Consider the following 25,736-nt stretch of genomic DNA (forward strand, 5'->3'; position numbering starts at 1 on the left):
CCGAAAGCCAAAAGCCCAGGTCGAGTATCTACTTGCGCATGGATGAAGCACGACGCTTGCGGGCATCGGCCTTGTGGGCCTTGGTCTCGGAGACACGCTTGGCGAGGATGGCGGCGTATTCGTTCTGTAGAAATTTTAGAGTTGAATTAATATGGTAGGGAAGGTAGGACATACGGCAGCATCCTTGGTCTTCTCAGCGTTACGACGCTTGAGGGCGATACGGTGACGCTTGTGTTGCAGACGCTGGGGAGTAACCAGACGCTGAATCTTAGGGGCCTTGGTGTATGGCTTCTTGCCCTCACCCTTTGGCTGGACCTCGCGACGGATAACGAACTTGCGGACCTAAATTTTGACAGCACTTCGTCAGCAAAGTACTCATCTCACACTCTGCGCAAAGCGCAGGCGATGAGGATATACGGGTTGGTACGTACATCGTCATCCTTGGTGAGGCCGAAGAACTTTCGGATCTTGGTGGCCCGCTTGGGACCAAGACGCTTGGGGTGCACGACGTCTGTCAAGCCGGGAATGTCGGCGTCGCCTTGCTTGGCGATGCTGAGAGCCAGCACGGACAGATCCATGGCGACGATGCAGCCACGGACAGACTTGCGCTTGCGCTCACCAGTGCGGCGGGGGCGGTAGCAGGAGTGGCCGTCGGAGAGCAGGAGACGGACACGCGTAGGGTGCATGACTCCTTGCTTCATGGGGAAACCTTGCTTGTCGTTGCCGCCGGTGATTCTGAAGATGTAGCCCTTGAACTCGTCGCCAACGCTGTCTCCTGGGACTTCGGCGCCCATTCTGTAGAATATATCAGCCCTGCCTCATCGTATGGCTTTTGCGACGAAGCGCGTAGCGTAGCGTACCTCTTGTCCATGAAGATGCGCAATTTCTTCTCATCTTCGATCTCTACCAGCTTCTGGCTGCCATTGGCAGGCTGGGGATTGTTAGTTTATTATTCATTCGTGAGGTTCGGAATGGAGTCGAATCGAGTGGAGAAGGAGAGGGAGCTTACGAAGGAGATGTTCTATGCGAATATGTTAGCTATTATCTCGATTGTAATGGCAGGTTGTATTGTATTAGGAGTACTTACCAACTTCATGGTTGCGTTGTTGTCGTTGTCGTAGGTTGTTCAATCCGATTTCGTGTAAATTTCAAATGTGGGAATTTTTACCTGGTCGTGCACGCTAACGATTTAAGGTTACCGAGCACATGACCAGGACCAAGTATAATCTCGGTCATGTGATTAATTTACCTTCACATGGATCTGATTGAGAAATAATCTTCACAAAAGGCAGTTTTTCATCGTTTTAAATAAGTGTCCTTTAAATTTGCAAACTTGTAAAGATCCTTTCACGATGAGTTCAGTCCCTTTGCACGCGTCGCCTTTAGTCTCCCTTCTTCCCGAAAACTCATCTCGAAATACTCTCCCTCAACTGCTCCAAACCCCCTCCGGCCTGGCACTGCTGGAACTCCAAGGAACAATCAATCTTCCCGATCAACCTGAAGAATCTACGGAATCTCAATTGCCAGGATGCCAGCAAACGCCTATCGGGCGTCTCGTATTCCCAGATTACGATCCTAAAGACGCGTCGAACACAGCATGGATGAAGCGCGTCTATCTCTACGTGGGAAAGCATCAAAGGCTCACGGGAGAAGTCAAGAAGCTTCCGAAAGCCATTGCGGTTATCAGGAAGCGTATAGACGGGTCGGGCCAGCAGATGGATCTAGACATGGAGGAGGGACAGCAGAGCGATGAGTTAGAGATTGTGGAGATTATCAAGCACAAGATTCTGTTTTCCACTCGACCGGAACCAGTCGGGACTTGGGCTGTAGGAGATTCTATTTGAGCCTCCCACATTACAGTTGAGGCTCTTCCAATAGGTATGGTCGTGGTGATGGTGGTGGCGGTTAGATCGACAGTGGGGGTGTACCCCCTTACCCCTCCATGCCTTCTTCACACCTCACTTCTCCTCCCCAGCAAACACGATAAAGCCAAAGATGCCCATCTCACCACCCGAACAACACCATGTCCCCCATCCCACCCCCCACGTCCCCAACTCTCCCCTTCCCGTACTAATCTACCGCTCCGCCATCCCCCTCCCAGCCAGCCCCGCGCTAGTATGCTCAACGATCGAGCCGCACCACTGGCTTAAAGGCGGGATATTCAAGCACTACCCCACGCATCATTTCCATTCCGTCACGCATGAATGTTATGCTGTGTTTAAAGGGCATTCGAAACTATTGCTTGGGCAAGGACCGTTAGATGTAGATGGTGATAAGGGTGAGGATGGGCTGGTTGTGGAAGTAGCGGAAGGCGATGCTATTGTGCTACCGGCTGGAGTGGCGCACTGTTCTTTGGAGAGTTCGAAGGATTATGAGTATGTGGGATTGTATCCTGAGGTGTGTTACTTACTCACTTGCCTGTTGCCTTGTTGGGCCTGAATGGAGGGGATCTGATCTGATCCTGAAAATAATAGGGCAGTCCGCATTGGGACAACAACTTCTGTAGAGCGGGCAAAGAAGAAACGATGCAGAAGGCGCGGAACGCCAGGACTGTTCCGGTGCCGGATAGTGATCCTGTGTTTGGGGTTGGGGGGCCGTTGGTGGGGATTTGGGAGGGAGCTTTGGAAAGTAGGTAATGGGATGGTAGAATCTCGGATTCGGTTTCGAAGCAGCCTTTTTTAATACTTTGCGATGTATCGACACATACATCTCCCCTTGTTACCTCTCTACATCCCTCATTTACGTTCCTTACAATAATCATCTGCTGCACGAACAAACACATGGTACCTGTATGTCACAACCATCAATCACTCCACACTACTCAATGGGTCTCTCCTAATTTATTCATTGATGCATCGACGTATTATATCATTTCTTCATTTCATCCTCTGCCACCTGATTGAATCTACAGTCATAGTTTCTCCAGCACCAAATACTGCACCCCATCCCTCCGTCCATATCCTACCTCGCGCCAGGTCATCTACCTGCTGCTCTAGGATAGCCATCTCATGTCCATGCCTTGCCATATCACGACCCAGTCTTGCCGTGTTCTGTGCCATGTCCTGCTCTAGAGCTGCCAGCTGCTGCCAGATGAGGGCTATAGTATCGGGCTTGGAAGGAGAGTGTGGGGGTGAAGGGGTATGTAATGGGTCTTGGTCTTGGTTCTATAAATTAGCTAAGTGTTAGCAGATATATCTTCATATATAAAAGCTTAGAGCTTGGAGTTGGGGTGTTATGGTGTGGTGTAGAGTTCCCTTGATAGGAGCAGCAGTGGTTTGCGTTTTGGGGTCCATGCCTTTGGGATTTTCGATTGTTTGTAGGGTGCCTGACTCTGAGGTTAGAGATCTGAGTAGTCATGTGTTGTATTTGGATATGATTTTCGAGGTATCTGCAGTCTCCGAAACTAGAAGAGAACATAATAACGCCTTATCTACAATTCAATTGAATGAATTTTCTTCCATATGGTGTGTATTTCATCCTACCATTCACTGACCAGTCGCACGTGTCATGTGTCGTCGTTGTATGTGTCGCTGACTAACGCTAGAGACATTTGGAGTATTGTATATTGAATCCCAACCTACTTCTTTCCAAATTTCAACCTGCAATTTTGACATCAGCATCAGTGTCTCCCAAAGCTTCGAGTACGACGCCACTCCGTACTACCAATCGCAAACCCAGAACAATTCTGGTAGATACTCAAGGCTTTCCACCGTCTATTGCTATCGTTCTCATACATCTCGAGACGCTGCTCGTGGGTCCTGCACCACCACCTTCAATTCACCCCCGGCTTTGCCTTTGCTCTTCAGAGTCGTTTCTATTGCCCTCTTCATCATGAGTATGCCGGTTTCTCGTCGTTCTAGCCGCAGAAAAGCCCCAAAAGCAGAGCTGAAACCAGAGTTGGCGGTTCCACTGGTTCCAGAAAAGCCAAAATTTGGAGAGATGTTGAGCTCGGAGCTGTGGACTATCATATTTGAAAGCTTGGTAGGTCCTTTCTCTCCCTACTATCCTGTCTCGAATATCCCGCTTTCCGCCTTGGGTGTTTGAAGCTCGCCTCTTCGATTAATAACATGACGCACCTTTGTTATCTTGAAAGCTTCGCTAATCCCATATGCTTTGTATAGAAGAGCGACTTGTCGTTGGGTAAAGGTATACGCCTAGTATCTCAGCGATTTCATGCCCTTACTACGCCACTTCTTTATCGAGACTACCCTCAGCTTTCGAGTCAACTCATAACTAGTCGGCCAGGCCCTATCGCTTCACGGGTAGTTGCTCATATTAAAGCACACACGAGGGTTATCTCGATTATTCAGCCATTGAACTGGTATCGAGTTGTGAAATTCCTTTCTGAATGCAATCAACTTCAACGATTGAAATTGAAGTACGTAAAGCAGCGTTGTGTTGAGTCTGTCTTACTTCTCATTTCATGCTTCTGACATATCATTTTAGAATGGATCTGATATCTCCAGGCGACCCCCTACCTACTGCGGTACAAGTTGCCCTCCGTCAAACATGGCACAATGTTCGGCTACACTTTTCTACCCAATACGCTGATCTCCAAACCATGAAGAAAACCCTTGCAGTGTTGGAGTCAATACCGCCTATGAACCTCGCGTCGCTCGTATTCCATAAATACCCACTGGATTCGCGGATTACTGCTAAGCTCAATGCTCTATTGGTCTCATCAAAGAATCTCGAGGAGCTTTGTATGCGTCCTGGGTGGCATTTCTCCGCTATCCACGGACGAATGCCTCCGATAAAGCTTCTGATCCTACAGCAGGAGAAGTCATCGACACCTGACCATGAGTGGCCATACACATCCGAACAAGTTGTTGAGATTTGGGATTTCTCGCAATTACATGACCTACGATTGATGAGTTTTGAAGCTCGATCTTTTGCCAAAACTGTTCTACCAAAATCATTAGTTTCTCTTCGAAAGCTCTCTATCAGACTGAGAGTTCCAACCCAGGCAGCTGATATCCAAACGGCGAAGGACATCTCAAAGTTCATACAAGACATTCCTCACCTAGAAACACTCGAATTCACAGATATTCTCCAAACTTATATAGGAGATTCCCTGAAGCACCAGAAAAGCTTGCGACACCTGAAACTGTCTAGTGGAGGTAACTTTGATTCGTGGATTGGCCCCGAGGGACTTCGAAAGATTCAAAGCTCATGTCCTCTTCTGGAGAGCTTGTTTCTTTGTTTACATTTTCTACGTGAAGAAACAGCTAATGAGGTAAGCCCCGACGATATTGTATTAAAACAATGCAATTACTCATGCAACTTGGTTAGGATTATTTGCCCAACTTATGCGAAACGTTCTCCTCATTTAGGAACCTCCGGGGCCTCGTTCTCATGTGCACAGCAGATCACGCGGAAAGTCTTTGGGAACAGAAATTTGGAAGCAACCTCAAGGATGCGATGTGCTTGCGAAAAGAAGGGTGGCGATTTGAAGATATAAAAATCTCCGTGGGAACAGCAACTATGGTCATCTATTCTCTAGCTCTGTCACCTACCTCCGGACCAATTCTGGTTTATCAAGTCGCAGAGGCACTGGCCTGACCATATCCACGTAAACAGAGTACATCCTGGAACCATATATCTCACACCAATTCTACCTCCCTGCAATATTACCCATCCATTTAACAAATAAACACTTCCACACAAGACACATCCCGAACCCGAACTTCACTAACATTTCACTTCAATTTACTTTATTTCAACACCACGGATTTCCCTCCCTTGGGGTTAAAACATCGCCGCTCACCGACCACATAAACTTCCGGCAGCTATCATCCAGATATATCTCTTGTTGCATAAGAGCTCGACTTGACTTTACTTCCTCTGCTCTAACTGAAATGGAGTGTTTAGCTCACCAAGTAGATAGGTACCATAGTAGGATTGATATGGAATATAGTAATAGTAAAGTATGTTTAGTCATAAAATTCCTTCGCGTCTACTTTACAGACTACTCACCCATACATCACCAGATTCCATCCTTTCATCCAAACCCATAACCTACGGCATCAAAAGCACCTGTTTCCCCCACCCCCTCTCCCTCCTCGCCATCTCCATCCCCTCCTCCACACCCTCCAACCCAAACCGCCCCACCGTCCTCATCCCCGACTCCCGCTCCCCCAGCTTCAGGTTCCCCTTCTCCACCATCTTGATAAGCCTCCCCACCATCTCCCGACTATACATCAGCCATCCCTGGATCCTCAAGCTCCGCATCATCAACCCCAGATAATCAATCTCCACACTCCCATAAATGCCCCCCGCGAAACAAGCCCGCCCAAAGGGTCGCAGCGCGGCCATGACGGCGGCGATGTGTGTGGATTTGGCGGCGGCGGCGGGTGAGAAGTCGAGGAATGCGTCGGCGCCTTTGCCTTTGTTGCGGGACGCGGCGATCATGGCTCGGGTGTCGGTTTCTTTATCCCCTGCTAGGATTATTGTTTCAATGCGTCCGGTGTGAGCGAATGTTTTCTTTAGGGCTGAGAGTGTGGCTTCATTGCGACCGCATGCTACGACTGTAGCGCCCATTGCGAGGGCTGTCGTGACAGCACCGCCTCCGAAACGACCGGTGGCTGGGGCGATGATGATAGTTTCTCCTGGCAGGAGATTAATTTCCGCAAGGCCGCCAAACGGGGTTAGATAAGCTGGGTATTCTGATCAGTTTGCAATCCCTCCCATCATATTTCATTTACGTTTCCGTTTCTGTTTTTTCCTTTTCCTTTTCTTATCTTGAAGTGGTACTTGACGTGGTATCATAAAGTACATACCGGGAATTGCACATAAATCCTCAACACTATACCCCATCTCCCCACACAGCAGCCCCTCATCAAGCACAAAGCAATTCTCCAGCGGAAACCTCGCGTACTCGGCAAACGAGCCATTCCTCCACTCGCCCTGCATGAGTTTCATAGCCTGGGCATCCCCGCCATGCATGCCCATCAGGATGCCCACATCCGGATCATCGCGCGCGCGGACCGTGATGTCGCAGAACACCAACTGGCCCTCACTCAGCACCGTGGCGTCGCTGCCGACGGCGTGCACGCGACCGATGGTGTTGGCGCCGGGGACGAGCGGCAGGGAGTGTGCGTAGGGCGCTGTGCCGTCGAGGACGGAGGTGAGGTAGGAGAGGATGTAGGTGCTGAGGACTTTTACGACCACGGACCCCGGGACGGCGGCGGGGATGGGTATCGTGCGGAGGGAGAGGGGGGATGTTTTTGAGGTTAGGAGGAGGGCGCGTTGTGTGGACATTGTTGTGGGGTTGCTCGATCACTTACTTGTTGTCAATACTATAAGTGTTGGTATGGTGATAATTGCAACCCGGTGTTTAGAAAAAGGGGAATGCCATTTCTTTATGTATCTCAACAACGTACATAATTTGTAATACAAGTAATATTGATATGGGGACGGACTCCGACGGAGTGAAAGTCAGGCATTCCGATGAGCAAAAGTCGGAGACGGGAATTCCGTTCAAGAGTTAAAGGCTCGTACTACTGGAAAGTTGGTCATCAGGGGTACTAATGGCGATCTATTTTATCGTTCACTGGCTGCTTATACGACAGACGCATCGGAATTAATATCGTTCGGTGACAAACTTTCGAGGTACCACTAGTACTCCGTGCGAATCTTAGTGTCTAGCCCTAAAGGAGTGGCTGTTATAACCAACCCAGAGGATTTTGAAACAGGAAATTCAATAGAACGAGTTGCACTTGCAATCCAACAGGACGTATTTTGATGCATATCGAGGTAATTACAGATATTTTTAAAGACAAGATGATGCATGTATAACTTCTTGCTGATTGTATATCCCTATACCTCCTGACTCTTCGGAGTGACCAGTGAAGAAACATGCAGCTTCTCCCTCGACTTGCTGAACAATCTTTCAGAAGCAACCAACAGCCCACTAGGCTTCCCCTCCTGTTTCTCTCTCTCTGTTTCTCCCTCTGCGCTCTTCCTCTCCCCCCCCTTAACCTTCGCGCCCTTGAAAATCGCATCCCTCATCTTAATATTCGCCACGTGCACAACGCTTTGCATATGCCTCAGACTCGGGATCCCAGGCGGGAACACTAGATACAGCTTTGAACTCTGCGCCTCGTCGGGATGGAATTTATCATGGAAGTCTTTCTTCCCTGCTACATGCAGGCCCTGGAATATCATCTTGTGCACTTTCCGCGATATGCTCTTCAGGGACTTCGGCATGCCGTGGATCTCGCCCAAGTCGTTGAGAGGCTCGTAGCCGAGACTCAGGTAGGAGATCTTGGCGGTGTTGAGAAGGGCCATGGCGCCGTAGAGGAGGAGCTCGCTGATGCCTCTTGGGGCACCCGGGGAGGCCACATAGGGGTCGAGGTGGTAGCCTTTGTTGGAGCCGAGGATGCGCAGCGCGGCAAAGCCGTTGGGGACCCCGTTGCGGTCTTTGGTGTAGATGTATGTCATGAGTTCTGGCATGGCGAAGGGATTGTAGACGGTGATGTATGCTTGTGGGAGCTTGGAGTCATTGCGATGGTCGCGCCATTCTTCGTAAACGTTTACGAGCTGTTGTTGAAGCGCGGCGTTTTTGCCCAGGAGAGGCGTGTAGACTTTGAGGGTAAGGCCTTCTTTCTTGGGATCGAGGAGATTGCGGCTTGTTCGTGTTATGGACTTGCCAGCGTTGCCGTGGAGAACGGGATTGTTCATGGGGTTCAGGACTCGTTCCGTGGCGAAGCACATTGTAGTCCATTTCTGCGTTCTGATGTATTCGACAAATGTCTCGCCGGCTCCCATGAATGCAATTCCTAGACCTGCTTTCTTCCGGAACTTTTCAAACTCGGTGAGGATTTTGGGGAAGAGACTTGGTGGACAAAGTGGATCTCCTCCCACGACTGCAATCTTATTCTTCGCTTTGTAGTAGAGAGCGGCCGTTCGGTCTTTCGTGATGTAGAATGTGTAACTCGGGTCGAGGACCCCCATGTGTGAGACTCTTCCATAACGTCCAATGAGTTCTTGAAGGGAAGCAAGAGCGGTGAAGTCGTTTAGATCAAAGATCTCTCGAATTGTCGTTTTGGGGTGGTGCTGGACGACATCGGAAGAAGTTGACGTATCAGCCGAACCGCTGTCGTTGGTTAACAAAGATGGTATTCGAGAGAGAACAGTAAGTTCTTGTTCAATTGAGGCATCCGTTGAATCTGTAATGGGGTTGGTGATGTTGGGTGATGGCAATTTGACGAATGTAACTCTGTCAATCAAGTTCAACGACTCTTTCAGAGAGTATGGGTCTTGCACCAGGCCATTTGCAAGGTCACTGCCGAGTTGCTCCGAGAAGCTTAGCTTGATTTCTGCAGGCGGTTTGGGTGCGGACGAGCGAGAAGCTTTCTTGGTTGCATCCTTCTTTGCTTTCTTTGCTTTATTGTTGAGTTTGACCTGCGTAGGGTCTTGAATACATGGTGGATCCGCCATTATGACTGTTGCTTAAGAATGTGGATGTAGCGACGATACGAGGATATGGCTCGGTGAACTTGGGTGGGTGGTTGACCTTGCAAACGGATCGACGAGATTAGACTGGGGTGAACTATCAGATAGAAAACAAAAGGACAGTTCCCTTGAGTTCTCTGGTCTCTTTAAGAAATCCTCAGTCGAGAATGGATCGATGATTCAGAGCGACCCTAAGAACACCCTTCTGAATATGAATCTTACCCCTGTGAATCATGAATTAAAGGTCCCGCTTCATGAATCGTCCCTTATGCTCTGAATCCGAAGCCGAATAAAGTTGATCTATCTGTTCATCGAAGAGTGATGCTGAACGAGGTTCCGATCTGAGTGTGTTTAAGGAAAACGAGATATAGAGAAGAATGGGGACCCAAGGGAATGATTAACATTAGAGTATCTTGAATGAGATGAAGATTTAAAGGCTACCACAGACTTCTCATGAAACGAGAGTCATACAAGAAGAGGCTTGTAAATTTGCACTGCCGGATCTTGTGACAAGGTAATCGACAGCACTGCGGATTGTGGATTGACCTATCACATCGGCTTCTGCCTTTAGAAGACTACATTTACTCACCAGATACGGCACAACTACATGCCCGAATCACACCTTCGAGTACTTTAAGCTTCATTGCTAAGCTTTACCCGCAATCCATGAAGGGCCCTTACAGGTGCAGCTAATGTGGGGGGAGGAAGAATGGATAAGTGCTTACTCGCTTTTTCTGAAAGATGACAGTTGATGATTGAGTAACATAGAACAAGTATTACCCCCGTTATTGTCAGGCTTAAAAAGGACGAGAAGGACGGCTTGCGTGGTCGTGGCGGCTGAGTGCAGGCAGCAATACGAAGCTATACCGAAATTGCCGAAATCACCGGATTCTCTCCTGTAGAAATGTTGGATAGGCTAACCTAAACACACGAATCGAGCTTTGTTATGGCAAGAATCAATTGTTATCTTTAAAGCTTGCACCAGCTTCTGAGTAAGCCTTAATAATGCGGGGGAAAATAAGGTGGTGGTGGATACCCAAGCCTCAATGAGAATTACCCTTTTAGGCCGAAAATAAAGATTTCCTGTCATCTTCACATCCCCTTAATTGCAGAGTGCCTATGAAAAGGTCATGGCATGCATATCTAAGAGAGGGCTGAGGATTGTGCTGGGGTACAGGAAAGGCCTAGATAGGGAATAATTCGTAACTGTTGATCGATTGTAGGTTTCACTCCATGGCTTATTTTTTCCATGTCAATGCCCAAGGTGACAAGAGCTAAGGTGGTGAAGACGAAGTACAGAAATAATGGCGCATGCACGTGATGTACCGGTGGATCTATGCACGTGCACATGATCCAAAGCCTCGCCTCGCTTATTCAGAATTAGCGTGGGTCAACTTCCCACATACTAGAATTTCGATCTCGGAAACTTTTTCACGACGCCCAACGACAACTCTCAACGACAACCACAACGATTGCACTGGTGACCTTCTAAATCATCAGGTCAGTACGAACATTTCTACCTCGCCCTTGCATCCATCGTCATCATCGATCAATCGCATCGTCAATCGGCAACCAGAATAGAGAATTGGGGGTGTTAAATAGCAGACGTTGGAAACCTCGATTTGGGTCGCATGCAGCATCTCAGCAATCCCATTTTGCTGCAGGATCCGCGAATGCTCATCTATCGAATCCATCTTCTCTGCTACGATATACTCTGCTGTGCGCCTATATTCTGGTTGCTGGAAAGATCTTGCGGTTGTTCGAGGCTGACGGCTGGCCTACAATCCCTTCACCCACCTTTACAGTCCCTTGCTAACGTCTATTCATCAACCAGAAACCGCAATCATGGGTATCAGCCGTGATTCTAGACACAAGCGCTCCGCCTCTGGTGCCAAGCGAGCATATTACCGTGCGTAGTAAAAAGCCCATATGTCTCTGACATGTGTTCCAACCTGAAAACTAAAAATTTGCAGGGAAGAAGCGCGCTTTTGAAGCCGGACGACAAGAGTCCAACACCCGTATCGGAACCAAGAGAATCCATCTAGTCCGAACCCGTGGTGGCAACCGCAAATTCCGTGCCCTCCGTCTCGAGGCCGGTAACTTCTCATGGGCCTCTGAGGGTATCGCCCGCAAGGTCCGTGTGATCGTCGTCGCTTTCCATCCTTCCAACAACGAGTTGGTCCGAACCAACTCTCTCACCAAATCCGCCGTCGTTCAAGTCGATGCCGCTCCTTTCCGTCAATGGTACGAGGCACACTACGGCCAGAACCTCGGTCGCAGGCGCCAACAAAAAGCTGGACAAGAGCATGCCGAGCCCGAGAAGAAGAGCAAGGGTGTAGAGACCAAGCAGGAGCTCCGGTTCAAGGCCCAAGGAAAGGTTGAGCCCGCTTTGGAGAAGCAGTTCGAGGCTGGTCGTCTTTACGCTGTTATTTCATCCCGTCCAGGACAGAGCGGACGTGTTGACGGTTACATTTTGGAGGGAGAGGAGTTGGCTTTCTACCAGAGACAATTGCGCAAGTAGAGAAAACTCTTGCTGGGCTTTGGTATTGGCGTGTACTTCTGTGGATTTCATGGCATGGAGTTGGCATTTGCAATTACTTCCTAGAATGAACTCTGAAGAATGCATCTGAACAATTGAAAAGCAATACCAAAATACTTTGCATGACTTTATAAAGATTTATGATTCGTTGGTTGATCTGGGACCTTTTGATTGCCAAGCTTTCGACCAAAACCCCGCATCACATGCACCCCTCCAACACTGCTTCTATTCCCCGCAACCGCGCGAACCCATACTTTGATAAATCCTAACAATAAATCACGCAAAGACCATTTCCACTACATATAGAAACACAATCACTTGTTATTCAACAAAGCATCAACCATAACCCACATCTAAACCTCTCATCACAACCACAGCCCACCATGTCCGCCCCAGTATCCACAACCTCAGGGCCCTCCAACATCCCCCCTTTCCAACCACCCATACGCTCTCACCCCCCTCCCCCATCATCCAAATCCAATACAAAATCAAGTCAAAAATCCAACCCCCCATCCACCACATCCTCCTCCACCTCTGCGCTCCCCCACTCCCCCGAAACGCAACGCCAAATAGCAGAAGCGCGCATCGCGCTCGAAGCATCCATGACCAATATCGGCTCCAGCCTCGACACGTCCCTAAAGTCCCGCGCTCAAACTCTTCACTCCAACTCCGCAGCGCTAGCGAAGCAGGAAAAGGATCTGCTGAAGGAGACTGCGCGGTTGAAGAAGGAGACGGAGCGCTTGGGGAAGGTTGCGGGGGAGGGGGCGCGCAAGGTTAAGGAGTTAGGCAATGTGCAAAATTGGGCGGAGGTGTTGGAGAGGGATTTCTTGGTGTTGGGGGAGACGATTCGGTTGGCTAACGGGGGGAGAGATGAGTGGAGTGGAAGTGAGAGCGGGAGTGAGGGGAGTTGGGAGACGGAGAGTGAGGTGGGTGATATTTTGACGAAGGGGGTGGATGGGGAGGGGGGATGTGGATATGGATGGAGCGGCTGAAGCTACGACGAGGAAGCTTGATGATGACGCTGGGAAAGAGATGGATGATAAAGGCAAGGGGAAAGAGGGCGCTGCTCTTGAGACACAGGTTCAGAGGACGGAGCAGCAGCTTGAGTTTGGTGGCGGGTCTTCTACAGCTACCGTTGGGTCTGGGTCGGACCCTTCCTCCACTTCTGTGCATACGGAGAACTCGACGGCTAGTTGATTGGTATGTGGTTTGCCATAGCAGAGCAGACGTGCCAACTTCTACTTCGATTCAAAGGTGATTAAAAGACTTTGGTTAAGGTCCGTCGACTCGGCGGTCTACCATTATCCGAGTCCTCCGTTTTCTCCTCATCGTCGAAGGCACAGCCACCGGACTCAAACATTCAATCTCCATGTTCTTTATGGCTGTATTTCGACATTCATATATATGTTACAAGGTCGAGCAGCCCGACCGAGCATGGTCATGCTTAGGAATCACCACTAAGTTGGTTGTTACCTCTGGGGAAAACAACCATTTTCTCACTTTCGCACCTTTTGTTCAGCTGGGTCAAAAAGTAGTCCAAAACTTCAACCTCGACTTCTCTCATACGACTCATGAACTCAAAAGCCGTATTAATACCCGAGACCTCCGACAGCCCAGCCGCTTCACTAACAATCCCACATCTCCGGACGAGTATCAAGCAATATCTTGGTACCATAATTTATAGAACTTCAAAATTAGCTTGAGACAACAATCACAAGAAAAACATACTCAAACTTATCTTCAATATGTCACCACTAGACATCCAAGTTGGAAGTGTGGAGCAGCCTCATCCCACTTCATCTCTTACAAACACAACATGATCTGTACGTCCTTAATTGTCAAGACTTTTCCCCGCCAAAGGAAACATTTCAGTTCCAGACAACAATGCTAATGAATCAATCAGGAGCCAAACTAAAATTCACCCTCCGGCTTTCATCCCTCTAATTTCTCTTCTCGAATGCGCTATGTCGTCCTTCCGCCCCATTGGCGACAGCGGCCACGGTAACCGCAGCACCGTAATCTTCATTAAAGGAATCGATTTTCAGGCTAAAGAGTCAAACCAAACGAACCCCTAATTAGTAAATCTTGACATCAGAATTACAACCCTAAATCCAAATTACCAAACGGAACCCAAAAAACTAGCGTTATACCTTACGATATCCCACACTTCAAGAATTTTATTTCATTTCATTTCCTTATCCAAAGGACAAATTAAACACTCCAACAGACCCGGGCCAAAACCCAGCCGCAAATCATAAAACATGTCATATGTACTACTTGAAATCACCCGTATCTCAGGCTGGGATATCGGCACCCAGTTATTCGACATAATAAAGGAACCCCTCCATCCAGCCTCAACCACCACTGCACAAACCGTAGCCCAAAACATCCACACCTTATATTCCACGTATCAAAGCCTGAAAAAGAAGGCAGAGGAAGAGGTAACCAGATCCTTTCTGACCGAGTTCTGGGAACTAGTGTTTAAACTCGCATCGCACCTTCCGTCCACCGGCCCACAGCAAGAAACTCTCGTTGCGCTGGTGAAGGCCCTGCGAGATATATCGCCGGCGTGGAGGAACTGGGCTGGGTATAGTGGGATTGGGAATAGGAAGATAGAAGGTTAGTATATATATGACTCTCATATCACACACCGCTTTACAACTTGCGAGTACAAATCATGTCTGGAATTAATTAATCTAATAAGTAATCATAGAGCACGCGTGGGGAACTCGACAATGTATAAACACCTCAGCATTCATAGCCCGTTTAACGCGCGACGCATGCGTAGCGGACACCGATATGGACTGGTCGTACTGGGCGCTGATGGCCTTCCGGAGGGACCTCGAAGACACACAACGCAAGCTAGATAATCATACCATGAACCATTTCCGTTCCAGCCAGCACGTAGCACCGGTCTGGATCTCCATCGCAGGAAAACAGTTATACAAAAAAGTAGTGGAGGAAGACGGGGATTCTGTGCCTAGAGGAGATATGCGTGAGCCGCCACTGAGAGGTTTCACGGTGGAGAATTGGGGGTTTTGGAAAAGGGCGTTGGGGGAGGTTGGGGTGTGTGAGGGCGTGGGTTGGGAGATGAGGAGGAGTGCGAGGGAGGCGGGGGAGATGATGGAGGGGATTGAGGAGGAGTATCGGAGGGTTCTTGGGCGGTATTTGGTTGAACGGGCGTTTGATGGGTTGGGGGTTAGGTTTAAGTTTAATGGGCTGTAACGTAGGATAATCAGATCATCCCTTCTGGTACGCTAGCGCTCTTGAGTCAGAAGTAGGTACCGAGTGCTGGAAAGATTGGAAAACACAATTGAAGATGTATCAATGGATGACAAGTTATAGATTAGCTGTTTTGTTGGAAATGGTCGAGTGGCAGTGGGAATACAACAGAGTCATATATCAAATCTACTAACTAGAACGTCTGCATATCTTGCAAAGTCTAGTTTATCTACAAAACCCGTCCACCCAACCACTAATTCCTTCCGGCAGTGACTTCTTCCGGATATAGTGAATATTGATGAAAGAGGAGGTTGATGGTGGTTTTATTTGTTTGATGTCCAGTAGTGCGCGGTATAGATTGACCTAGGATTTCAAGACATCTTTGATGAGCTATAAAGAAAACCAGAATCTTCCCTATGGCTGTCTTTTATCTGAAACCTACTACCTCCAGCAAAATTTCTTTCCTACTATACCGCTGCTATAAAAATCAACGGTTGTAGTTCCGGTGGACTTCACTAGCAAATGATTAGGTTCTTAGCATCACGTATTAAATAAGTGTGCACTTAATCTATTAAGGTTCCTGGATCCTACTGTGTTGGACAGTCGAGAAGACTGTGAATAGCATAGTTAAAATCAATCTGGGTGCCTTATCCAGTATTGCCCTTATAACACATCGATTTTTGTTATTGGATCCAATGATTTGGACGGATCAAGGCGAGGTGAGAAGTAGACTCTAAGATTTAAACGACCGAGTAGCTTATCACAGCGCCTGCTTCCAGGGGACATTCCATAGAGCTTCTGAATGTCACGTGGTTAGTCTCGCTAAAGCCCCCTTTGCTTTGTCTTTCTAATTGAAAATTCGGAAGAGATACTACAAGTCCGATTGTCATCCCATCTCGGGCGCATGTAGCGAGGTCTAAGATACATCATAGGGTTAATTTAATTCAAACGTCAAGCCCATGGAGTCCTTTTCTCGATACTGTACCCATTCTATGATTAACAAAGTCGCATCTACGCCGCAGAACGAAATTCCAGAGACGGTCAGGGACACATGATGGGTTTCAGTAGGAACAAGGATTTTCAAGACTCATGTTTATTGGTGATTGATTATCCTGCTATCAGACCCTAAGGAGTGCACTGTACGCGTACCGGATGAGACTCGGTATTGAAGACCCATTGCCCCAGATCAATGGTGCTAGGGTCCGCAAACGTCAGATACTGATACTTCAGCACCTCGGCGAAAAAGAAGCTATCAAGACTGTCACTCTGACTTCCGCCAAAAGGCATGTCGACGTTGTTGACGGTTGCGAACGCCACGCTGTTCCGCGCCGTCTCGTTGATGGAGAGGAACATGTCCCACGCATATTCAGCCCATCGGGGATCTCCGGTAATACGGTAGGCGTACCACCAACTCTCCACTGATTCCGGGAATGACGCATATACCTCGTCTCCACTGACGATGAACTCGCCGTTTGCGGTTCCTTGCCGCCGGTAACCGCTATCGATGTCGACCGCTGCGTCAGGCGGGAAAGTATTGCTCGTGCTATCGAACCAACCCCAGTATAGTGGGCCGAGCCCTGTAACAGTTGTGTTGTACGTTTGGTGGCATCCATCGGCGGCGGCGATGCCCAGGTCGCAGAGAGAGTCTATGCCCAAGACTTTGCACCCCAGCAAGAAGTTACCACCGGCGAAACAGGCATAGTCGTCCATCGTATAAGTCAACGTGCCGTTGTCGTCCAACCCACTAATGAACGTCAGGTCTTCAAACCCATAGGGATGCAACGCAATATGTTCGACGGTACTATTGGTGGCGCTGAGCCAGAAATCGGCGTACCCTTGGGTAATATTGTCAGCCTTATAGTGGTATATCTTGATCAGATACTCGAGGAATGAGTCCACCTCGGAGTGCCAGCCGCCGGCAAAGTTAAGCATCCCGCCTCCGGTGGTATCGAATTGGGTGCCGACTAGACCGGGGTATACGGGCGCGGGAGAAGGATGGGTGAGGTATTGTTCTCCAGTGTCAACAAGCGAGCGATACGTTGTGTTACCCGTCAGCGCGGCCAGGCGGTACCATTCGATCAGAAACGAGCCGGCAGAGGCCGTGTTGGTCGAATTATAGGTTTTGCCATCGGGGGCTGTATAGCTACCTTCCACGGGGGTGTTGGTGCTAAAGTCAACGTTGACAGCTGACATACCACTGGGCGTCAAAAAAGCATATGCAAGTTTGTCCGCCAAGATCTTCGCTTGCGTTAGGAGAGCCTCGATCTGATCCGCGGGGTAATCGTTATAAACTTGCCCACTCTTAAGAAGGTCGTAAGCTGACAGCAGGCCGCCCAGGTAGCGGATAGTAGTGTCGAAGACTTCAACATTGCCGTCTGGAGTTGTAGTGAAGTCAATGGATTGGATCCATTCAAGCATCTTGGAGACGACATCCGTCAGCTCCATGATGATGGCCGTGTCGATTCCATCTACGATTGTGACACCCCAGCCATACCAGTCATTGGTTCCTTTTTTCGATAGTGGTTGCAGCTCATCGTAGCCCGAGGCATACTCGACATAGGCATTCCAGGCATATCGGTATGCATTCTTAACAGCACCGGCACGGGTCGCGTTGCCTCCTGTGCCTGACGGGAATGCATACTGTATCGATTTGCATGCCGGCAAAGTCGCATTGCTTGTGGGAGTGGCGGAGGTGGATGATGTCGTCGCGTTAGTTCCATTCAAATACCCTGATAACGACAACGATATCGAAGTGCTTGCGATGGTAACTGGTGCTGTAGTAATAAGTGTGCTCTGAGTGCTACTGAGAGTTGTATTGGTTTCCCCTTCGCCTACTGGAACGATAGTTGGCCGCGTTGCGAAGGCTTGCACTGAAAGAAGTGACAACAAGGATAGGAAACGGAAGAGAGACTTTGTAATCATAATTGCAATAGTTCTCAAAGTCGTTTGAAGAGTGGGTAGAAACACAAATGGGGGTTTGTGAAAGAAAGTCTTGGCATATTTATATGAGATGGAGGGTTTCTTACTATCCTAATCACACAGCAATCACTTGATTGCGAAGATTAGACTTTCGGTACTTTCAGGGCTACACATAGACCCTGGACCAAAGTGGCAATGTACCTTGCGCAACCCCTCTTTCGTGCTTCCGAAAGTCATTTTTGATCGAAAGACACCACCTGCTTTCTCGCTTGAGATGATCGCCCCTGTAGAGTGTACAGAAGAACACACGCGACGCGCGCACGCGTACTGCAGTCACATGCAGGAACTCTCAGGCTTGAGTGAAAAAGGAAGGAAGATAGTGATAAGATTTCCCCGCGTGGTCACGTGGCACATTGCAGTCAAATCACAGGCTTCGAAGGTATAACCAGGAACAAGTCCAAAGCATTGGTTTTCAGATTCAGTTCTGAAGTTTCTGACTCCAGGATGAAGGAGAAGGAAGGGGGAGGGGGTTGAAATAAAGATTTCGGCTTGAGCTTAAGTATAGTGCGCTAAGCCTATTTTGACAAGCGCGTTTCCCCCTTGGGGTATGAAGGTCTCGCGGGCCGCAGCCGCGTCTTCCTTTCCTCTCTCAATTCTCAAGAAACCTTTCTCGCCATCCTCCGTATATATAATGAATCATCGATAATGCATATGTTCCAGAACGATACTTCGTACCTGGTACGATGGAACAACGGATCGATGCTTCTGCGGAAGTACCCGCGTATGATTTTGCACTTGCCCGTAGGACTTGTGGAGCGAGCACAAGGACTCCTGACACCTCTTGAAAGCTTATGCCACCTGCAGTCCTTGATGGGCCCTTTCACAACAACAAGAACTTCCTGCCGTAACTACTACGAGTAGTACAGCCGTATGATGAGAAGAGTTGAGAAACCCTTGATCAAGCTAGCGGCCACGAAAGGGCTGCTGGTTGCCGAATCAAGTTCAGTCAGTCACAGCTCGGGCCCATTAGAAAGCCATTTCATTTGAGCCAGAGCCAGTCCGGAAGCACGGCATTATATGCCTATCTGACGACGGCTCGCCCCTCGCCTGGTGGTTGGTGGAGATGAGGGGTACTCAACAGCGCATAGTAAATTTACTGTACTACTTCGTGGTTGCACGACGCCAAAGGTACCCCGCTCCCGTGGAAATCTGGGAGATAAGCATACGATCAGGCATGTTGAGGATAGGACCTGGGAAGTGTCCACCAGGTCCCAAGAAACTCTTGAATTCACAAGGCGATCTTAGCTCAATGTGGCAGGTGTGCAAGGGTTACTTATATGCAAATATCCCTGACTGCTGCAGGTACAGATTACTAGTGCTATGATGGCCAACCCACTTTCCTAAACAAGCTTGTCTTCCTTCCTGTTCCTTGCGAGGGTCAAGAAACTCACTGCGAGAAGACGGATATCAACCTTTTCATTCGTAGTCTGTGCTGATGCTGATGCGGATCATATGTCTAGGCACAATATGTTAGCAAAGTACTTGTACAATGATGCCCCGCACTTCCTTTCAGTTCTTCAAGCATCATGTTGCTCAATACTCTCGTGGCAAGTTTGGCCAGTGGCCTCGTGCTCGGTGCCTTTGCCGGTCCTCTGTCCCATGATTATGCTGGAGCAAAGACAAAGCGTGTAGTTCCTTCTTCGCACAGCCTTCACGAGCGTCACTTGCCTCACTGGGAGTCGCAATGGACGAAGAGGTCCAAGGTGCCCGATACTCAGATCTTGCCTATGCGCATTGGCCTGAAGCAGTCCAACCTTGAAGAAGGTCATGACAAACTCATGGATCTGTAAGCATGAAAAGAGCTTCGACGCAGAATACGCTGCTAACTCTCAGTACAGCTCGACTCCGGGATCTTCCAATTACGGAAATCATATGACTGCGGAAGAAGTTGTTGACTTCTTCGCTCCACAACAGTCTACTACCGATGCCGTCACTGAATGGCTTGTTTCATCCGGAATCAGCCCTGACCGCTTTGCGCTATCTGTAAATAAACAGGTATTTCTCCTCTTCGAAGTTGCTATGATATTTATCTCATTTCATTCCATGATTGCTGACTTCTTGGGACTTAGTGGATCCAATTCGATGCAACAGCCGCCGAAGTCGAAGAGCTACTCTTTGCCGAGTACTACGTCTGGGATCACCTATCTGGGAGTCATGATATTTCAAGCGAAGGATATCATCTTCCTACCCATATCCGGGAGCACATTGACTATGTGACTCCCGGTACCAGACTCCGGCCCAGAAACGTCAAGAATAAACGGGCTGCGAATTTCAACAAACCGCAACCGATGATTACAAAGCTTCCTGGGTTTCCGTTCCCCAATTCCAGTACCTGTGATACATATGTTACGGCTGAATGCACGAGAGGTATGTTCTTCCTACCTTGTGCTCGAGTATTTATCTTGATCTAAATGTTGTGCACGTTAGTCCAGTACGGCATTCCAAATGCCACCACTGCTGCTCCTGGGAACGAGCTCGGGATTTATGAGAGTCTTGACGTTCACTATAGTAGGAAGGACCTCGACATTTTCTACAGCACTCTCTACCCGTAAGGAAATTCACATTATTTACTTGGGCTCTTTTTAACAGTTTTTAAGTAATATACCTAACGGCACCTATCCCGAGGAGCGTCTGATTGATGGGGCTATCGGAGCAACTGAAGACACAACCGAATATGTGCCCACTGATCTAGAGGCTCCCTTGGATTTTGACTCTTCATCGCCACTCATCTATCCCCAGGGACTTGTGCTATTTCAAGAAGACGATGAATATTATGAGTCAACAGGAGCCTTCAATGGTTTCTGGAACAGTGAGTATAATTTAGTAATTCATGACATTTAATCTGTGCTAACTGTCCTAGCGTTCCTTGATGCTATAGACGGAAGTTACTGCACCTATAGCGCATTCGGTGAGACCGGTGACTGTACCGCTGAGGAGTGTTTTGATCCTTCATATCCCGACCCCAACCCAGGTGGCTACACAGGTCAATTACAATGCGGCGTCTATAAGCCCACAAACGTTATTTCAATATCATACGGAGCAGGCGAGTACGGGTGGCCTGACTATTATATGAAACGACAATGCAACGAATGGATGAAGCTGGCTCTGCAAGGCACGACTATTGTTATGTCTTCCGGCGATGCTGGTGTCGGGGGCGCTACATGTCTCGGTGATTCTGGCAAGATCTTCGAAGTCGACTTCGCATCCTCGTGCCCATATGTCCTCTCTGTCGGCAGTACGGAGTGGGATAGTTTCGATAATACAACTACTCCAACACCAGGTAAAAAGCTGAATGAGGTTGCGACCAAGCGTTTCCCGAGCGGAGGTGGCTTCTCCAACGTTTTCGGTGTCCCAGACTACCAACGCGATGCCGTTTCTGCGTACTTTGATCAGGTTGAGTCTACCCTAGGTTTCGACGGATACCATCATTTTGTTACAGACGGAAATTTTAGCAGTGTTACGGGCGGTGTGTATCATCATGGAGGACGTGCCTACCCTGATGTAGGGGCTGTGGGTGATCGTCAGGTTGTGTATAACAATGGGTCATGGTGGCTCGTGGGTGGAACTTCGTTGTCTGCGCCTGTGTTCGGTGCGGTCTTGACTCTTGCCAACGAAGCTCGCATTGCGGCTGGCAAGAGCACTGTAGGATTCATACATCCTGTACTCGTAAAGTTCCTCGACTGCTCTAGTACTAGACTGAATGCTGACTTTGAGACCTGCAGTATCAACACCCCGAGGCTTTTAACGATATCACAGTCGGTAGTAACCCTGGATGCGGCTCGACTGGTTTCCCTGCTGCCAAGGGCTGGGATCCGGTTACAGGACTTGGGTAAGCGTTTCTCGATTTCCAGTGCTTGGAGTATGCTGACCTTTTGTAGTACCCCAAACTTTCCGGTTCTGCTGAAAGTTTTGATGGGATTGTAGCATTGAAAGATAGCCAATAGATGAGAAATCCTTCCACTGTGGTAGATGGACTATACGCTTTTCAGCGTAGTCTTCATATGCAGCCAAGTCTGGACCCCGAAAAGCCATGGTCCCATGTATTGTTCGTTTTCGGGAAACACATACAGTGACATACTGCTATGCATATTTCAAGGCGTGTTCTAGGTTGGTCACTGCCATGTTTGGAAGGTTGTACGCGTCTTTGGTATTCTATTGTCTCAATCAAACACCATTTAATATGTCAATCATCATTCATATCAGAAGCACTGAAGGAATCCAAACGTTTTCAATTTGGTACATATCAAGTACCTTGGTGTGACGTCGTCTAGTAACGATTCAGTAGGTTAATAATTCATTAGCCTGAAAATACCTCTTTCAGCTCCTCAACGACTCAAATTCTGTGGGCTTAGCTATCCGCGCCTTGCAGACTTCTTTCATATGCAAAAATACATGAGATCAACCTCTAGTGTCAATATTCTCCGTATTGCATGGATGCATGTCCAGATAAGAAATCAGCCAGTCACAAGCGGGCTACATATTACCTTGGCAGGATCCCGGATTAACCCCCGTTCCTTTCCGAAGAGAATTACATTATCCGGGCCTTCAATTTCTCAAATAGGTCAAAGACTTCAACACACCATTGGCCTGTCTCCTTTGCTGCCTTCCACAATAAACTTTTAGATCTATGGGATCGGCACTGTACATAATACCCGAGCTGCTTGCCTTCCACGATCGGAACTTTTGGGCAAACGAAAAACGCCGACTGCCGGTAGTTTGCAGAAGTGCTGAATATAAGCATTCGTTTTCAAGCATAGAGCGCACGATTTCCTTTATCCGCTCACTTATATGCATGCCGAGCTAGGCAAGTGCTTTCAATCCTGTGCGTTGCATACGCACTCTCTATAAGTTTAATATCGTGGCAGCCCACTAATCGTACTGTCTCGTTTTCTGAGTCTCGGGTGGCTAAGTATATATAAGTTGATAATTCTGTGTATAACTTCTCTTTGGTATGCCAGCATTATACATAACTCTCTTCTCAATATGATTTCCCATGGTCAGCTCTTTTCCGGTCTGCTCTTTGCTTTTTCTCTCGTCACTCGTTCCCAAGCTGCAACACCTACAGCAGCACAATGGGCTGCCTTGAACCAAACAGTTAGTGGGCGATTGTTCGCCGGTGTCCCTCTAGCGCAGTCATGCTACAGCTCGTACAATGGTACTGCAACAACACCTGATGCCGCGGCGTGCAGTGCGGTACAGTCGAATTACACAGCAAATGCCTATATTTCAGACCACTACGGCGGGTTCATGAATGTAATTACAGGCTTCGATATTACTCTTTCAACAGCACTAACATATACAGACTAACTGGGGCACATGTCAAAGGACAGGCGAAGGATGTCCCCTCGATTGGAACTCGCCGTCTGATCCTACGGTTTACGCTCCTGGACAGACGTGCTACCAAGGAAGCGTGTCGCCTTTCTATATCGAAGTCCAGGAGGTCTCGGATATCCAAGCCGGGCTCACGTTTGCCAACGAAACCGGTGTGCCTTTGAGTGTCAAGAACACTGGACATGATTATACGGGCCGAAGTTCCGCACCTGGTTCCCTTGCATTGTGGACCCATAACGTGCAGCCCGAGATGACTTACACTCAGGGCTTCATTCCTGATGGGTGCAGTGGGCCGGTTGGTGACGGGGTGACCATGGGTGCTGGACAGCAGTTTGCGGGCCTTTACCAATTCGCTGATGATAACAATATTACTGTTGTAGGCGGTGCCTCTGGATCTGTGGGCCAGCTGGGGGTTGGATTACGGGTGGTGGACACAGTGCTGTGACGAATGTGTTTGGATTGGGAGTTGACAATGTCCTGCAAATCCGGACAGTTCTGCCCAACGGAACCTATGTCACTGCGAACGAGTGCCAGAATCAGGATCTGTGGTTTGCGCTCAGAGGGGGTGGTGGAAGTACGTTCGGTGTCAACTTTGAGATGACAACACGTGCGCATCCCAAGATAACACTTCAGGTACGAGGTTCTCTCATGTTTTCAAAAGTCATGCTTGCTAACGGTTTCCCGCTCAGATTGCGTATATCAGCTACTACTCTCCCGACCCAAACTCCAGCGCAGATCTCTTGTCCCTAATGATTCAAAGCGCTACCCAATGGGCTGCAGAAGGCTGGGGCGGCTACCTCTCACCCGGCGCATATTCCAAACAATACCACAGTCTCATCCTCATGACACCCCTCCTCACCAACGCCCAAGCCGTCGCCGCCATGACGCCGCTCTTCGACTTAGCTTACACGAGCGGGAATACCGTCTACAGCTACGGTATCGACGAAGTCGAAGGCTACAACGAAATGTACAAAGTATACCTAGAGCCCGGCGGCGAGAAGCTAGGTCTGGGAACCGCGCTGGGCAGCCGTCTGATTCCCGAATCGCAGTTCGCAACGCCAGCGAACCAAACCGCACTGCTGGACGCGTTGCTGGAGGTGCAGAATATGGTTACGTATCCCACGCGCAGCAACGATACCCTGCTATTATCATACGGCGTGCCATTCCAGATCCTCGTCACAACACCGAGCAACTACCCGACGACGGCTGCCAACGACACCTCGGCCGTGCATCCAGCGTGGCGCGAGGCCGTCTGGCACATGGTGTTGAACGTGCCGTTCTCCAACAGCGCGAGCGCGGCCGACATCAAGACGGCGTTCCAGATCGCGACGGACACGACGGACGTACTGCGGGCCCTGATTCCGGACGGCGGCGCGTACTTGAACGAGGCGGATACGTTTGAGAAGGATCCGGTGGGTACGTTTTGGGGCGAGGCGAAGTATGAGAGGCTGCTCAGTATTAAGAAGGAGCTTGATCCGGGGAATCTGCTGACGTGCTTTGGGTGTATTGGGTGGGAGGCGACGGATGAGAGGTATGGGTGTTATCCTGATATGTGATGCGAGTAATGGTGTAGTGTTTGTGGGGGGGAAGGTGTGTGGATGAGTGCATAGTAATATATACTAAATGGCATGATGTAAACTAATTTGGTATTGAATATATTTATATTAGCCGCGTAACAGGCAGCAATTATAATATATCCATCTATGCAGAGCAAAGTGCCACATATCCAGGACATTCAAATCATCATCAACAAGCTAGGATCGCCACAACAAGTATCGGTGTCAAGCAATAAATCTCACTCCCCCGCATCCGGATCATCAAGCACCAACTCCAACGCCTCCATCTTCCTCTCCCACACCCTATGCTTCTCCCTAACCTCATCCCGTCCCTCCTTCGCCACCCTCTCCCTCCCAAGCACCTCCTTCAACTGCTCGATCTCCTTCTGCAACTGGCTCGTCCGATCCAAGAACCCCGCAATACGCTCGTATCCCAAATTCTGCGCCTGGTTCCCATCCACGAATTCCTTGGAAATGGCAGTCACTTCGTTGGTGTGGCTAAAGAGCAGCTGTCTGGCTGTGTCGGCGCGGGTGCGGGCGGCGTCGAGCACTCTCTGCGCGGTGGTGACAGATTTTTCAGATTCTTTGTGTTTGCGCAGGAGGTCGTTGATGCGAGTGCGGCAGGTGGCGATGGAGCTTTTATCGTTGGGTGT

At 49.0% G+C, this 25,736-nt stretch overlaps 9 protein-coding genes across 9 annotated transcripts; 5 read left to right on the forward strand and 4 right to left on the reverse strand.

The window, feature by feature from the left end:
• Nucleotides 1-28: 28 nt before the first annotated feature.
• rps602 (40S ribosomal protein) lies at nt 29-1,096 on the reverse strand (the record flags this gene model as incomplete). Its single annotated transcript, XM_031151403.1, has 5 exons — nt 29-124; nt 175-342; nt 432-795; nt 861-931; nt 1,088-1,096. The coding sequence occupies 5 exons, from the start codon at nt 1,094-1,096 to the stop codon at nt 29-31; spliced, it is 708 nt and encodes a 235-aa protein (XP_031003928.1).
• A 256-nt stretch (nt 1,097-1,352) lies between these two features.
• On the forward strand, nt 1,353-2,636 carry yjlB_0 (Uncharacterized protein; the record flags this gene model as incomplete). Its single annotated transcript, XM_031151404.1, has 3 exons — nt 1,353-1,826; nt 1,918-2,397; nt 2,475-2,636. 3 exons carry the CDS (start codon nt 1,353-1,355, stop codon nt 2,634-2,636), a joined length of 1,116 nt encoding a protein of 371 aa, XP_031003929.1.
• Nucleotides 2,637-6,018: 3,382 nt separating this feature from the next.
• On the reverse strand, nt 6,019-7,260 carry LHYA1_G006467 (uncharacterized protein; the record flags this gene model as incomplete). Its single annotated transcript, XM_031151405.1, has 2 exons — nt 6,019-6,656; nt 6,780-7,260. 2 exons carry the CDS (start codon nt 7,258-7,260, stop codon nt 6,019-6,021), a joined length of 1,119 nt encoding a protein of 372 aa, XP_031003930.1.
• Nucleotides 7,261-7,643: 383 nt separating this feature from the next.
• Nucleotides 7,644-9,441, reverse strand: LHYA1_G006468 (uncharacterized protein; the record flags this gene model as incomplete). Its single annotated transcript, XM_031151406.1, has 2 exons — nt 7,644-7,649; nt 7,825-9,441. 2 exons carry the CDS (start codon nt 9,439-9,441, stop codon nt 7,644-7,646), a joined length of 1,623 nt encoding a protein of 540 aa, XP_031003918.1.
• A 1,860-nt stretch (nt 9,442-11,301) lies between these two features.
• Nucleotides 11,302-11,977, forward strand: RPS8B (40S ribosomal protein; the record flags this gene model as incomplete). Its single annotated transcript, XM_031151407.1, has 2 exons — nt 11,302-11,365; nt 11,430-11,977. 2 exons carry the CDS (start codon nt 11,302-11,304, stop codon nt 11,975-11,977), a joined length of 612 nt encoding a protein of 203 aa, XP_031003919.1.
• Nucleotides 11,978-12,378: 401 nt separating this feature from the next.
• Nucleotides 12,379-13,192, forward strand: LHYA1_G006470 (uncharacterized protein; the record flags this gene model as incomplete). Its single annotated transcript, XM_031151408.1, has 2 exons — nt 12,379-12,964; nt 12,990-13,192. The coding sequence occupies 2 exons, from the start codon at nt 12,379-12,381 to the stop codon at nt 13,190-13,192; spliced, it is 789 nt and encodes a 262-aa protein (XP_031003923.1).
• A 3,150-nt stretch (nt 13,193-16,342) lies between these two features.
• On the reverse strand, nt 16,343-18,373 carry mns1B_2 (putative mannosyl-oligosaccharide alpha-1,2-mannosidase; the record flags this gene model as incomplete). The annotated part of the gene is made up of 2 exons (XM_031151409.1): nt 16,343-18,247; nt 18,338-18,373. 2 exons carry the CDS (start codon nt 18,371-18,373, stop codon nt 16,343-16,345), a joined length of 1,941 nt encoding a protein of 646 aa, XP_031003937.1.
• A 1,349-nt stretch (nt 18,374-19,722) lies between these two features.
• Nucleotides 19,723-22,120, forward strand: sed1_1 (Tripeptidyl-peptidase sed1; the record flags this gene model as incomplete). Its single annotated transcript, XM_031151410.1, has 8 exons — nt 19,723-19,982; nt 20,035-20,191; nt 20,266-20,563; nt 20,624-20,744; nt 20,794-21,005; nt 21,057-21,862; nt 21,919-22,025; nt 22,075-22,120. 8 exons carry the CDS (start codon nt 19,723-19,725, stop codon nt 22,118-22,120), a joined length of 2,007 nt encoding a protein of 668 aa, XP_031003935.1.
• A 1,059-nt stretch (nt 22,121-23,179) lies between these two features.
• LHYA1_G006473 (FAD-linked oxidoreductase) lies at nt 23,180-25,083 on the forward strand (the record flags this gene model as incomplete). The annotated part of the gene is made up of 4 exons (XM_031151411.1): nt 23,180-23,449; nt 23,499-23,857; nt 23,908-24,160; nt 24,217-25,083. 4 exons carry the CDS (start codon nt 23,180-23,182, stop codon nt 25,081-25,083), a joined length of 1,749 nt encoding a protein of 582 aa, XP_031003922.1.
• Between the last annotated feature and the right edge of the window lie 653 nt (nt 25,084-25,736).

The sequence above is a fragment of the Lachnellula hyalina genome (genome assembly GCF_007821495.1).
Source record: "Lachnellula hyalina strain CBS 185.66 chromosome Unknown contig00105, whole genome shotgun sequence".
NCBI classification, from domain to species: Eukaryota; Fungi; Ascomycota; class Leotiomycetes; order Helotiales; family Lachnaceae; genus Lachnellula; species Lachnellula hyalina.